General features: G+C 43.9%; 1 protein-coding gene across 3 annotated transcripts in view; it reads left to right on the forward strand.

The window, feature by feature from the left end:
* Positions 1-15,551, forward strand: part of LOC118372955 (proteasome activator complex subunit 4B-like) — a 105,126-nt gene that overhangs the window by 25,253 nt on the left and 64,322 nt on the right. For all 3 annotated transcript variants that reach the window (XM_052470635.1, XM_052470627.1, XM_052470630.1), the window contains 8 exons: positions 186-335; positions 812-875; positions 1,094-1,168; positions 1,736-1,858; positions 2,144-2,236; positions 8,203-8,468; positions 9,452-9,638; positions 9,789-9,943. In XM_052470635.1, the coding sequence (XP_052326595.1) occupies positions 186-335; positions 812-875; positions 1,094-1,168; positions 1,736-1,858; positions 2,144-2,236; positions 8,203-8,468; positions 9,452-9,638; positions 9,789-9,943 (1,113 nt within the window). The remainder of the gene's footprint in view (positions 1-185; positions 336-811; positions 876-1,093; positions 1,169-1,735; positions 1,859-2,143; positions 2,237-8,202; positions 8,469-9,451; positions 9,639-9,788; positions 9,944-15,551) is intronic.

Consider the following 15,551-nt stretch of genomic DNA (forward strand, 5'->3'; position numbering starts at 1 on the left):
GCACTATAAATACAGGCCTTTATGATGGCACTATAAATACAGGCCTTTATGATGGCACTATAAATACAGGCCTTTATGATGGCACTATAAATACAGGCCTTTATGATGGCACTATAAATACAGGCCTTTATGATGGCACTATAAATACAGGCCTTTGTGATATTTGATTTGATTTGATTCTTCAGGTATTTTCCGGAGTCGGCCACCCAGGAGATGTTGGAGGAGTGGCGTCCACTGCTCTGTCCATTTGACGTGACCATGCAGAGAGCAATAGGATACTTAGAGCTCTTCCTCCCCACCACCCTACCCCCAGAGCTGCACCACAAGGGCTTCAAGTGAGAACACACACACATCTGCCACCTCCCCATAAGGTTGCATAATTACAGAAACTCCCAAAGTGCACAGGTTTTTCAGAAATCCCAGTTGAGGGATTCCCTTCCAGCTTTTTCCCTTCTGATTACAGGAACGTTTCTGGAATATTTCAAACTTACGACATCCCAAACCTTGGATTTAAATCACCATTTCAATTTTATTCTCTTAAACAATATATATATATATATATATATATATATATATATATATATATATATAAACACTGTTTAAATGCCACAGTTGAGATGTGTTGTGTGTGCAGTATGCTTCAGCTATGAGATGTGTGTGTGTGCAGTATGCTTCAGCTATGAGGTGTGTGTGGGTGTGTGCAGTATGCTTCAGCTATGAGAAGTGTGTGGGTGTGTGCAGCATGCTTCAGCTATGAGATGTGTGTGCAGTATGCTTCAGTATGTATGAGAGTTTGTTTTCTGATCACCAGGTTGTGGTTTGATGAGCTCATCAGCTTGTGGGTGGCAGTACAGAACCTTCCAGGTTGGGAGGTGGTAAGTTGGACAACATTCACTTGATTGACATACTGGTGTGTGGTAGTATTAGCCGAATGCCAGATCTGTTTGTGCTGTTTTGACAAGTTGGCACAAACAGATCTGTAACCAGGCTATTGTAGTACAGTTTCCAACATTCTTTTTGATAGACAGAACCTTTAACTATTCGCTAGATATTCCTCAATTAAAGTTTTCCTTATTTGTTTTTTTCCCCACAGCATCTTGTCAACCTGTTTGCCCGCTTGGCCAACGACAACATTGGCTACATTGACTGGGACCCATATATACCCAAGGTATGGACACTCCTCCATCAATAACATTTTTCTCGCTGTGCCTATAGAAACTACCCCATTACTCGACCCCAATGGTCTCTTCTAGCAGGTCCCAATTCACTCCCTGCCCTTATTCCCTTGGTCTTAACACTTTGATGTTTACTGATCTATAAGGTATAAGCAATACAGATATGCATAACGTTGAAGGGTTTGGGCCAAGTGAGCCATTTGGGAGTGTCAAGTGTTTTTGCAACGTGCTGAAATCTTACCCTCTGCATTTGACCTGTGACCTTAGTTGTGGTGTGCATGTCATAGCAGACCAGACAGTCACTGAAAGTGCTGTCTGTTAGTGGCTCTTAACTACTGTATCACAGTTCCCTGTTGGTCTTCCTGGCGTGCAGCATGTCTTTCACCATGTTTTTATATGTTATTGCCCAACATGCCCTGATCTCAAATGTAATGAAATGGATGAAAATTATTTTAAAAATCCCACAAAAATCTGAAATCCTGTGATCAGAAAAAGTAATTGGATGACTGGACAATAAAGTATTCATCATCTTCACATGGATTGCTCCTTTTTGATTCCAGATCTTCACCAGAGTGCTGCGGAGTCTGAACCTCCCAGTGGGGACCAGTCAGATGCTGGTTCCCAGATACCTGACAAACGCCTACGATGTCGTACACGTGGTCCTCTGGGTCTCCGCTTTACTGGTCAGTCACTCTTCACAATCAGCGTTGCTCAATCAATGCTTTTTTATGGCTCTTCAAGTTTATTTCAATGTTTTCACAGTTATCATACAATACAATGATCACAACACAATAATACTCTGGAATAAGTGTAGTGCTGTTCTGTTGGATACTGCTGTTTCCGGTAGACCTCCAGTCATTGGGCAAACGCTAGTTAGCATTGGCTCACGATGGAATGATAGTTGTGTTAATGGAATAATCCATTTTGTTTTTCATCTTGTTAAGCATCTGTTGTTTGTGTGATGGCAGGGAGGCCCCAGTAAACAAGCCCAGGCACAGCTCCGTGGCCTTTTCAACAGCATCACGTCTTTCTTCCACCCATCCAACCATGGACGCTGGCTGGTGAGTCACTGCAACGCTCACTTCTTCAATGTTTACCCAGACGGGCATCTCACAAACCTTTCGTTGCACTGGCAAACCTGCACACTCAAATCACAGTCTTAGTGACTAGCTCTTTGAATGTGCCCCACATTCCCCTTCTCCTTGCTCCAGAAGCTTCCCGGGGTCTCCTGGCAGTTCCCTCTCCAACCCTCCAAGCCCAGGTGTTTGTGTACATACCGTTCGTTCAGAAAAATTGCCCTGATGACACATAAGAGAATGGCAGCTGCCAGCAGTGCTATAAAAGGTCAGCCAGATATCCGGGGCTCATGCCATTCTTTTCTAGAAACATCCAACCTGCGTCATCATACCAGAGCCTCAGGCTGCAAGCTGTCTTCACAGTCATACACAATCCTTTATTTATGGCAGAGGGACTCAGACCTTGGTTCAATTACCATTACCAATACTTAACCTGGGATTCATTGAGCTTGCTTGACGCAATGGAATAGAATGGTCACAAAAATGCACATCCTGCACTCCAGGCATACTAAAGCAAACGCTAAAAGTTTTTGAACCCAGGTCTGGAGGTAGAGTTGTGACCCCATTATGTTTCTGGTAAACCCCATCAACTTGTGAGATGTTCTCCTGGTTTGTTTTCAGTGTAGGGGAATGGAAACAGACAATCCCACACTCTTGTGATCTGTGTCCAATATAAAAGTACCATGCATCCTGAGTTGGCTAAAGTAAGATGGTAATGTAGTCCTCATCGCTATAGTGACAGTAATGTACCTGCAATGTAGTGACAGTAATGTACCTGTAATTCAGTCCTCGTCGCTATAGTGCCAGTAATGTACCTGTAATGCAGTCCTCGTCGCTAGTGACAGTAATGTACCTGTAATGTAGTCCTCGTCGCTATAGTGACTGTAATGTGGTCCTCGTCGCTATAGTGACTGTAATGTGGTCCTCGTCGCTATAGTGACTGTAATGTGGTCCTCGTCTCTATAGTGACAGTAATGTACCTGTAATGCAGTCCTCGTCGCTATAGTGACAGTAATGTACCTGTAATGTAGTCCTCGTCGCTATAGTGACAGTAATGTACCTGTAATGTAGTCCTCATCGCTATAGTGACAGTAATGTACCTGTAATGTAGTCCTTGTCGCTATAGTGACAGTAATGTACCTGTAATGCAGTCCTCGTCGCTATAGTGACAGTAATGTACCTGTAATGCAGTCCTCGTCGCTATAGTGACAGTAATGTACCTGTAATGTAGTCCTCGTCGCTATAGTGACAGTAATGTACATGTAATGTAGTCCCCGTCGCTATAGTGACAGTAATGTAGTCCTCGTCGCTATAGTGACAATAATGTACATGTAATGTAGTCCCCGTCGCTATAGTGACAGTAATGTAGTCCTCGTCGCTATAGTGACAGTAATGTACCTGTAATGTAGTCCTCGTCGCTATAGTGACAGTAATGTACCTGTAATGTAGACATCATCGCTATAGTGCCAGTAATGTAGTCCCCGTCGCTATAGTGACAATAATGTACATGTAATGTAGTCCCCGTCGCTATAGTGACAGTAATGTAGTCCTCGTCGCTATAGTGACAGTAATGTACCTGTAATGTAGTCCTCGTCGCTATAGTGACTATAATGTAGTCCTCGTCGCTATAGTGACAGTAATGTACCTGTAATGTAGTCCTCGTCTCTATAGTGCCAGTAATGTAGTCCTCGTCGCGATAGTGACAGTAATGTACCTGTAATGTAGTCCCCGTCGCTATAGTGCCAGTAATGTACCTGTAATGTAGTCCCCGTCGCTATAGTGCCAGTAATGTAGTCCTCGTCGCTATAGTGACTGTAATGTAGTCCTCGTCGCTATAGTGACTGTAATGTAGTCCTTGTCGCTATAGTCACAGTAATGTACCTGTAATGTAGTCCTCGACGCTATAGTGACAGTAATGTACCTGTAATGTAGTCCTCGTCGCTATAGTGACTGTAATGCAGTCCTCGTCGCTATAGTGACTGTAATGCAGTCCTCGTCGCTATAGTGACAGTAATGTACCTGTAATGCAGTCCTCGTCGCTATAGTGACAGTAATATACCTGTAATGTAGTCCTCGTCGCTATAGTGACAGTAATGTACCTGTAATGCAGTCCTCGTCGCTATAGTGACAGTAATGTACCTGTAATGTAGTCCTCGTCGCTATAGTGCCAGTAATGTACCTGTAATGTAGTCCTCGTCGCTATAGTGACAGTAATGTACCTGCAATGTAGTCATCATCGCTATAGTGACAGTAATGTAGTCCCCGTCGCTATAGTGACAATAATGTACATGTAATGTAGTCCTCGTCGCTATAGTGACAGTAATGTAGTCCTCGTCGCTATAGTGACAGTAATGTAGTCCTCGTTGCTATAGTGACAGTAATGTACCTGTAATGTAGTCCTCGTCGCTATAGTGACAGTAATGTACCTGTAATGTAGTCCTCGTCGCTATAGTGACTGTAATGTAGTCCTCGTCGCTATAGTGACAGTAATGTACCTGCAATGTGGTCCTCATTGCTATAGTGACAGTAATGTACCTGTAATGTAGTCCTCGTCGCTATAGTGACTGTAATGTACCTGTAAAGTAGTCATCATCGATTTAGTGACATAGAAAGACACGTATATATTTTTGGGAATTCATCAAATGCCCTTGGCCAGCCCCTGACATTCCCAAGATATGTTATTCTGTCACTGTTAGAGGAATTCTAAATTCCTATATGTTTTGTAGCCAAAACCAAATTCGCACTCTTTCTATTTCATTAATGAGTTGTAAATTCATTAATTATGCATGAAATAGATTGAGACCAGTCATAAAAGTCAGGTAACAGCGTTTATTACAATAGAGTACTGAAGCAAAATACAAAGAACTTACATTTTAAAAGACAACATAAAATTACATCATCAGTTTCTCACACCCTCTCCGATCCACACAATAGTGCAGTGTCTTCAGTTCTGGAGATCTTCTTCTTCTCCCCTCATAAAACAAACATTCCAATCTGTCTAAAAGACATCTTCTCCTCCACTAATGGAACATCAAAGACCATTCTTATCTGTCAGAAAAGATATATCATCCCTCTCCCTTAAACTTCCCGCAAGGTACAGACAATTAATTTGTTTTACTTACATTTTCAGTAACAGCTTAACCAAGAACCCATACATTTCATACCATAACATAATAGTATTAGAAAAAATGGTTCTAATTGAAATGTATACATTATTAATCATTTCAACTATAATTTCCTCCAACAGTCACCCAATAAGCGAACTGAATCTGGGACGGAGATATTTCAGTCTTTATTGAGAATGTGTGGGTTCAACTCACCTGAGATAAACCTGTGCAAAATCAATAATTGACCTGAATCTATACTTAGGAAAGTTTCTGTGCAAGTCAGTCTCTCCATGCCCCTTAGTAGCTGTTGGTTTAGTGGCGTGGGGAGACGGACACAAGGTCCTGCTGTTCTAAAAGGGTATTGGTTCCCTGACAGGGTATTGGTTCTTAAGCCATGCTGTCCTGACAGGGTATTGGTTCTAAAGACATGCACTCCTGACAGGGTATTGGTTCTAAAGACATGCACTCCTGACAGGGTATTGGTTCTAAAGACATGCACTCCTGACAGGGTTTTGGTTCTAAAGACATGCACTCCTGACAGGGTTTTGGTTCTAAAGACATGCACTCCTGACATGGTATTGGTTCTAAAGCCATGTTATGCTGACAGGGTATTGGTTCTAAAGCCATGTTATGCTGACAGGTTATTGGTTCTAAAGCCATGCTGTTCTGACGGGTTATTGGTTCTAAAGCCATGCTGTTCTGACGGGTTATTGGTTCTAAAGCCATGCTGTCCTGACATGGTATTGGTTCTAAAGCCATGTTATGCTGACAGGGTATTGGTTCTAAAGCCATGTTATGCTGACAGGTTATTGGTTCTAAAGCCATGCTATGCTGACAGGTTATTGGTTCTAAAGCCATGTTATGCTGACAGGTTATTGGTTCTAAAGCCATGTTATGCTGACAGGTTATTGGTTCTAAAGCCATGCTGTTCTGACGGGTTATTGGTTCTAAAGCCATGCTGTTCTGACGGGTTATTGGTTCTAAAGCCATGCTGTCCTGACAAGGTATTGGTTCTAAAGCCATGTTATGCTGACAGGGTATTGGTTCTAAAGCCATCTTATGCTGACAGGTTATTGGTTCTAAAGCCATGTTATGCTGACAGGTTATTGGTTCTAAAGCCATGTTATGCTGACAGGTTATTGGTTCTAAAGCCATGCTGTCCTGACGGGTTATTGGTTCTAAAGCCATGCACTCCTGACAGGGTATTGGTTCTAAAGCCATGCACTCCTGACAGGGTATTGGTTCTAAAGCCATGCACTCCTGACATGGTATTGGTTCTAAAGCCATGCACTCCTGACAGGGTATTGGTTCTAAAGCCATGCACTCCTGACAGGGTATTGGTTCTAAAGCCATGCACTCCTGACAGGGCATTGGTTCTAAAGCCATGCTGTCCTGACAGGGTATTGGTTCTAAAGCCATGCACTCCTGACAGGGTATTGGTTCTAAAGCCATGCACTCCTGACAAGGTATTGGTTCTAAAGCCATGCACTCCTGACAGGGTATTGGTTCTAAAGCCATGCACTCCTGACAGGGTATTGGTTCTAAAGCCATGCACTCCTGACAGGGTATTGGTTCTAAAGCCATGCTGTCCTGACAGGGTATTGGTTCTAAAGCCATGCTGTCCTGACAGGGTATTGGTTCTAAAGCCATGCTGTGCTCAATTTCAGTGTACTTACTGAGATGAAATGTAATTTTCCTCAACCCTGGAATGCACGCTATCACCACACTGTCTGACACCCCTGTGTAACGTACCTGTCTGTCTTTGTCCTCATATCTGCTTCCCGTCCAGCTTCTCTCTAACCCTGTATCTGACCCTCACACCTGTCTCTCTGTCCCTCACACCTGTCTCTCTGTCCCTCATGAGTTTAGATGGTTCTCGAATTAATCTGGTCTCTGCATATAAATACTTAGGGATTACTGGATGATAAACAGCCTTTTAAAATGCATGTTGACGAACTTTGTTAACGGCTAAAAATCAAGCTACGCTTCCTCTATAGAAACAGGACATGTTTGTCCTCTACAAATAGAAGACAAATTGTGCAAAGCTACTTTTATGTCTGTTATAGATTATGGGGATATTATTTACATGCATGCTACGGCATCAACACTTAAATCCCTGGATGCTACTTATCATTGTTCACTTAGGTTTATTACGGGTGCTAGCTACTGAACTCACCATTGAGTTTTATATCAAAATGTGGGTTGGACTTCGCTGTCCGTGAGACGAGAACAACATGCTCTCATGTTTGTCTATAAAGCACTTCTGAATAAACAACCTTCTTATTTATCATCACTCATCAATATTAGAATTAGAATTCCTAAAACCAGGTCTCAAACATGGATGACACTTGAGGCCCATGTGGTTTCCACAGAGTTGGGTATGGCTGCCTTTTCCTGTTACGCTCCTTGCCCATGGAATAGCCTGCGGACTAATCTTAAACTTGGGACTCTTGTCGCCCATTTTAAACATTTATTGGAGGATTTTATTCTTGTGTTGCTTGTAACTATTTTGGGTAATGCAAGTTCTTGTGCTGTTAGTAGAATAACCTGTTAGGGGAATAACCTGTTAGGGGAGTAACCTGTGTGTAAATGTAATCTGTTGCTGTATTTTTTGTGTTATCTGTGATCTTTTGTTTGTCTGGTGTAGTTTCTTAATCATTGTACCTAAACTGTATGTGTAAACATGTATACGCAGGGCCCAGCTGTAAAAGAGACCTTGGTCTCAGTCTGTTTTCCTTGTTGAAATAAGGTAAAATAATGTCATCAAAACTGTCTCTCGAGTCCTCACCTATCTCATGTACTGATACCGGTCTCTCTAGTCCTCACACCCATCTCTGTCCCCAGATGAAGTTGATGAAGCTGCTGCAGCGCCTCCCGGCCAGCGTGGTGAGACGGCTCCACCGCGAGCGCTACCGGAAGCCCACGTGGCTCACTCCGGTACCGGACAGCCACAAGTTGACTGAGGCAGACATCACGGCGTTCGTGGAGAGTATGATGCAGCCGGTGCTGCTGGCCATGTTCAGTAAGACGGGTAGTCTGGATGCTGCTCAGGCCTTGCAGAACCTGGCCCTCATGAGACCTGAACTTGTCATACCACCAGTGCTGGAAAAGTGAGTGAAATCAAGCAGTCAGTCAGAAGTGAATGGGCAGTGTTTCCTCTGTCGTTGTTTAGGTGGGGCGATGTAGCCAAAATCCCAGTAGATCTGTAGATCTGTTGTTTTAGGTTTGGGCGATGTAGCCAAAATATCATATCACAATATTTTTTTGACAGTATGGTGGTATTTAACATTGGTGTAAAGTACTTAGGTAAAAATAATTTGAAGTACTACTCAAGTCATTTTTTGGGGTACCTGTACTTTACTATTTATATTTTTTGACAACTTTTACTTTTACTTCACTACATGATGCACTTTTTACTCCCAAAATGTTCCCTGACAACCAAAAGTACTCATTACATTTTGAATGCTAAGCAGGACAGGGAGATGATCCAATTCACACACCTATCAAGATATCAGAGGCAGTAGATATGACCAATAATGTTCTGGCAGACCCACTAAACACAAATGCTTCGTTAGTAAATTATTTCTGACTGATGGAGTGTGCCCCTAAATTTTAAAGACAGGAAAATGGTGCCTTCCGGTTTGCTTGATATAGGGAATTAGAAATTATTTATACTTTTACTTTTTATACTTAAATATATTTAAACCAAATACTTTTAGACTTTCACTCAAGTAGTATTTTAGTGGGTGACTTTCACTTTTACTTGGGTCACTTTCTATTAAGGTATCTTTACTTTTAAGTATGACAATTGGGTACCTTTTCCACCACTGGTATTTTATGTTTATGAAAAATCTAAGTTAATAATTTTCTAAGTAGTGAATGACCCTAGGATGGCAGGTGAATCCTAAGTGGCTTTAGCAGGCTTTCTCCATGCTGATGGATTTCTCCTCAACCAAGCTAGGACAAACCTGACAGCAAAGTAGTCCCATAAGTTGAACTTTTTATTTATTATATTGTTATATATTGTTATATCCATACCAGTATACCTTAGGATATATGGCCCAGCACTAATTTATCTGGTCTTCCTCTGTAGAACCTACCCTGCTATGGAGACCCTGACAGAACCCCACCAGCTGACTGCCACCCTGAGCTGTATGATCGGCGTGGCTCGCAGCTTGGTGTCTGGGGGGCAGCGCTTCCCTGAGGGCCCCACACACATGCTGCCCCTCCTCATGAGGGCTCTGCCCGGTGTTGACCCCAATGACTTCAGCAAGTGCATGGTGGGTAATAGAGTTCATAGATAATAAGCTCTTGTAGGCCTCCCACCCTCCTCCTACACTGGGGTTGCTTGGGTAAAGATATTGTCATCAATTTGGAAGTTGTTTCTGTGTGTGTTGCAAGGCTAAGTGTGCTCTCCCTCCTTTCTGCAGATAACATTCCAATTCATTGCTACGTTTGTTACTCTTGTGCCTTTGGTGGACTGTTCCTCTGCTGTTCATGAAAGGAGCGACCTGACAGAGGTGGAAAGAGAGATGTGCTCAGCATCGGCAGAGTTTGAGGACTTTGTTCTTCAGTTCATGGACAGGTATGAGTATGGAGGAAGTCAATATAGGACTCAGGTAGGGTTGCAAAGGATTGGAAACTTTACGGTAAATTTCCAGAATTTTTCCATGGGAAGTTAAGCCCTGGAATTTGGGGAATTTTGCTTAAATTCATCAATAAAGTTAGCTTATAACAGTGAACCTTGTTTTGTGGGATACGCATACGGCAATTCAAGGTCTTGTGGTACATTTTGGTTAAACTATCCCCAATTCAATGGAATTGCAACCCTTTGCATGCACAGTGCATTCTTCCATCACATGTGCAGCTGATTCTCAAGATCTTGCAAACTAATGAGATGCTATTGAGCCCACACTACTACACTGAGCCAAGGACGACATGCTTTCTGGTAAGTTTTGATTACAGTACTTGGTGGGGTGAATATATTTTATGACATATGATGTTTTTGTTAATAAGAAAATAGTAGCCTACATCAAAGTGTGTTTAAATTATTTCTAACTTAACAATTTATGATAGTTAGTTTTTGCTACCATGTGGGTTTTAGCTTGCTTGAGCTTGCTAACTGAGGAGTGTTAATTCACCTGTTTCCATACATGTTTCATTAAAACATTTATCTTACAAAGGAGTTTTTTAATCTAACTGGTTAACTATTGATCTGGACATAGAATTGTATATATATATTTTTTTACAATATATTTTCTTATCTTTACAGAAAAATGCCACAGGCACTATCTGATGTGTGGAGATATTTCACTGCAGCTAATGTAGAAGGAAAAGCTGTGTACATTTGCAAATACAGAATCATCTGGCCAATTTTAGAAAGTTCCCTCAGCGCTCACAACAAGCAACCTCTTGTTCGAGGTGAAAATGATGAATCAGACACCTTAAACGATAGCAACAGCTCATGGTCGTCCTGGAATCAGAAGTTTTTTGACACAATGGAGGAATGTAGTCAGAGAAATGCTGATGAATGTCTTGCTTGAGCTGTGTATGCAACTGGTTCACCTCTGATGCTCACAGGCAATGTGTATTGGAAGAGATTTCGACCAGCATACACCCCTCCAACCAGACATGCTTTATCTACTGATTTGCTGGATGCAGAGTTCAACAGAGACAATCATAGGGAAAGCAGACTGTATTCCAATCATCTCTAATGGGTGGTTGAATGTTTGTGGGCAAGGAATAATTAACTACATCATCCCCACCCCTCAACCAGTATTCTACAAGAGCACAGACACAAGGGACAACACACACACACAGACACAGACACACACACACAGACACACAGACACACACACACAGACACACACACAGACACACACACACACACACACACACACACACACACACACACACACACACACACACACACACACACACACACACACACACACGTCAATGCTGTGAACATATGAAGGCTGCTTGGTCTAAAGTGGAGAAGTCCTACCTTCACATCACACCCATTGGCTGTGCTGCTAATGCATTGAATTTGCTCCTCAAGGACATCATGGCACTGAAAATAATGGATACCCTCTACAAGAGAGCCAAGGAAATGGTTAGGTATGTGAAGGGTCATCAAGTTATAGTAGCAATCTACTTCACCAAGCAAAGTGAGAAGAATAAGAGCACCACATTGAAGCTTCCCAGCAACACCCGTTGGGGTGGTGGTGTCATCATGTTTGACAGTCTCCTGGAGGGGGAGGAGTCTCTCCAAGAAATGGCCATATCATAGTCTGCCGATATGGACAGCCCTATCAAGAGGGTCCTCCTGGATGATGTATTTTGGGAGAGAGTGGTAAGCAGCCTGAAACTCCTGAAACCTATAGCAGTAGCCATTGCACGGATTGAGGCAGACAATGCCATCCTGTCTGATGTTCAGACTCGGCTTGCAGATGTAAGAGAAGAAATCTGTACTGCCCTGCCCACTTCACTGTTGCTCCAAGCAGAGGAAACTGCAGTTCTGAAATACATCAAAAAGCGTGAAGACTTCTGCCTGAAGCCCATACACGCTGCAACGTACATGTTGGACACCAAGTATGCTGGCAAGAGCATCCTGTCTGGTGCAGAGATCAACTAAGCCTACCGTGTCTCGCCACCTTGGCCTGCATGAGGGCAAGGTTCTTGGCAGTCTGTCGAAAGTAACTGGTCCTTGTTTGGGAACACAATCACCAAAGCACGCAACAGGCTGACCAATATAAGGGTTGAAAAATTGGTGGCCATCTGGGCAAATTGAGGCTTTTTGAGCCTGACAACGAGCCATCCTCAACAAGCTTGGAAAGTGACAGTGAAGATGAGGCCTCAGTCTGATTTTCAAGAGGTGGACATTGAGGAGGCCCAGGGACAAGACATGGACGGCTGAGAAGAAGACAACCAAAGCTTTAGTTTCTAGACTATTATTTTACAGATGTATGTTGAAAATGTAGTTGGAAGATGCAATGGATCATTCAATATTCCCTTTCTTTTGTTGTTCAGTGAAATCATCCCATATGAAAAGTCAACTCATTTAATTAAAGTTCAAATCATTACGAAATGTTTTTTTGTTTTTTTTCTGTTGGAAGGATTTAGTCATTTGCAATTGTCTACTTATGATCAGGTAAAACGGTATTGTTTCGGTCTCCATATGATATGGTAAATATATCCAATGCAACAAACATCTACATTTAAACGGTATTAATACAAATTTGCATATATTTCTGTTAATTCCCATATAAAACTCAGCAAAAAAAGAAACGTCCTCTCACTGTCAACTGTGTTTATTTTCAGCAAATTGAACATGTGTAAATATTTGTATGAACATAACAAGATTCAACAACTGAGACATAAACTGAACAAGTTCCACAGACATGTGACTAACAGAAATGGAAGAATGTGTCCCTGATGAAAGGGGGGGGGGGGTCAAAATCAAAAGTAACAGTCAGTATCTGGTGTGGCCACCAGCTGCATTAAGTACTGCAGTGCATCTCCTCCTCATGGACTGCACCAGATTTGCCAGTTCTTGCTGTGAGACCCCACTCTTCCACCAAGGCACCTGCAAGTTCCCGGACATTTCTGGGGGGAATGGCCCTAGCCCTCACCCTCCAATCCAACAGGTCCCGGACATGCTCAATGGGATTGAGATCCGGGCTCTTTGCTGGCCATGGCAGAACACGTGACATTCTTGTCTTGCAGGAAATCATGCACAGAACGAGCAGTATGGTTGGTGGCATTGGCATGCTGGAGGGTTATGTCAGGATGAGCCTGTAGGAAGGGTACCACATGAGGAAGGAGGATGTCTTCCCTGTAACGCACTGCCTTGAGATTGCCTGCAATGACAACAAGCTCAGTCCGATGATGCTGTAACACACTGCCCCAGACCATGACGGACCCTCCACCTCCAAATCGACCCGGCTCCAGAGTACACGCCTCGGTGTAACTCTCATTCATTCGACGATAAACGCGAATCACACCATCACTCCTGGTGAGACAAAACCACGACTCGTCAGTGAAGAGCACTTTTTGCCAGTCCTGTCTGGTCCAGCGACGGTGGGTTTATGCCCATAGGTGACATTGTTGATGTTTGGTGAGGACCTGCCTTACAACAGGCCCTCAGTCCAGCCTCTCTCAGCCTATTGCGGACAGTCTGAGCACTGATGGAGGGATTGTGCGTTCCTGGTGTAACTCGGGCATTTGTTGTTGCCATCCTGTACCTGTCCCACTGGTGTGATGTTCGGATGTACCGATCCTGTGCAGGTGTTGTTACACGTGGTCTGCCACTGCGAGGACGATCAGCTGTCCGTCCTGTCTCCCTGTAGCGCTGTCTTAGGCGTCTCACAGTACAGACATTGCAATTTATTGACCTGGCCACATCTGCAGTCCTCATGCCTCCTTGCAGCATGCCTAAGGCACATACACGCAGATGAGCAGGGACCCTGGACATCTTTCTTTGGTGTTTTTTCAGAGTCAGTAGAAAGGACTCTTTTGTGTCCTAAGTTTTCATAATTGTGACCTTAATTGCCTACCATCTGTAAGCTGTTAGTATATTAACGACCATTCCACAGGTTCATGTTCATTAATTGTTTATGGTTCATTGAACAAGCATGGGAAACAGTGTTTAAACCCTTTACAATGCAGATCTGTGAAGTTATTTGGATTTTTACTAATAATCTTTGAAAGACAGTTTCTTTTTTTTGCTGAGTTTATTTCCCATATATTCCCATTTCCAGCTCTGAATATTCCACAAAATGTGCAAACCTAGTGTGCGCGTGCTGGTGTGTCTGCGGTCTGGTCTGGTCTGCGCTAAGAAGAAATGGGATTCTTGAAAATAATGTTTTAGGATTTCTTCTTGGAAATGTACTTGGCTAACAAACATTTAACTATAGCAAGAAAACGAATTAAACCTGCATTATCTAGCTAGCTAGTTAACAATATATTACAATATTCTAGAAGTGTTAAATAGATAGTGTTAGCGCATCAATTCTCAAAGAAGAACTTGGCTGATGTTAACGTCGTTAGCTATGTTGGCTATAATGTTGTTTCACGTTAGCTAGCTAACGTAGCTACCCAATTTACCGGTTGCCCAGTCCCTCTACCACCGCCTCTCCTATCATGGATACCTATCCAGCTGGTCCATATGAATGGTCTCTCAGCTCCCTTCTTTTTAGCAGCCACTTTTTTTTACGTCGGCGTCACTGTCCCTTGGCATACCCCCGTCAGCAGACACTGTCCCTTGCCATACCCGTCAGCAGACACTGTCCCTTGGCATACCCCCGTCAGCAGACACTGTCCCTTGCCATACCCGTCAGCAGACACTGTCCCTTGCCATACCCCGTCAGCAGACACTGTCCCTTGCCATACCCCGTCAGCAGACACTGTCCCTTGCCATACCCCCGTCAGCAGACACTGTCCCTTGCCATACCCCCGTCAGCAGACACTGTCCCTTGTCATACCCCCGTCAGCAGACACTGTCCCTTGCCATACCCCCGTCAGCAGACACTGTCCCTTGCCATACCCCTGTCAGCAGACACTGTCCCTTGCCATACCCCCGTCAGCAGACACTGTCCCTTGTCATACCCCTGTCAGCAGACACTGTCCCTTGCCATACCCCGTCAGCAGACACTGTCCCTTGCCATACCCGTCAGCAGACACTGTCCCTTGCCATACCCCCGTCAGCAGACACTGTCTCTTGCCATACCCCCGTCAGCAGACACTGTCCCTTGCCATACCCCCCGTCAGCAGACACTGTCCCTTGCCATACCCCGTCAGCAGACACTGTCCCTTGTCATACCCCTGTCAGCAGACACTGTCCCTTGCCATACCCCCGTCAGCAGACACTGTCCCTTGCCATACCCCGTCCAGCAGACACTGTCCCTTGCCATACCCCGTCAGCAGACACTGTCCCTTGCCATACCCCTGTCAGCAGACACTGTCCCTTGCCATACCCCGTCAGCAGACACTGTCCCTTGTCATACCCCTGTCAGCAGACACTGTCCCTTGCCATACCCCCCCGTCAGCAGACACTGTCCCTTGCCATACCCCTGTCAGCAGACACTGTCCCTTGCCATACCCCCGTCAGCAGACACTGTCCCTTGTCATACCCCTGTCAGCAGACACTGTCCCTTGCCATACCCCCGTCAGCAGACACTGTCCCTTGCCAT

The sequence above is a fragment of the Oncorhynchus keta genome, chromosome 2 (genome assembly GCF_023373465.1).
Source record: "Oncorhynchus keta strain PuntledgeMale-10-30-2019 chromosome 2, Oket_V2, whole genome shotgun sequence".
NCBI lineage: Eukaryota > Metazoa > Chordata > Actinopteri > Salmoniformes > Salmonidae > Oncorhynchus > Oncorhynchus keta.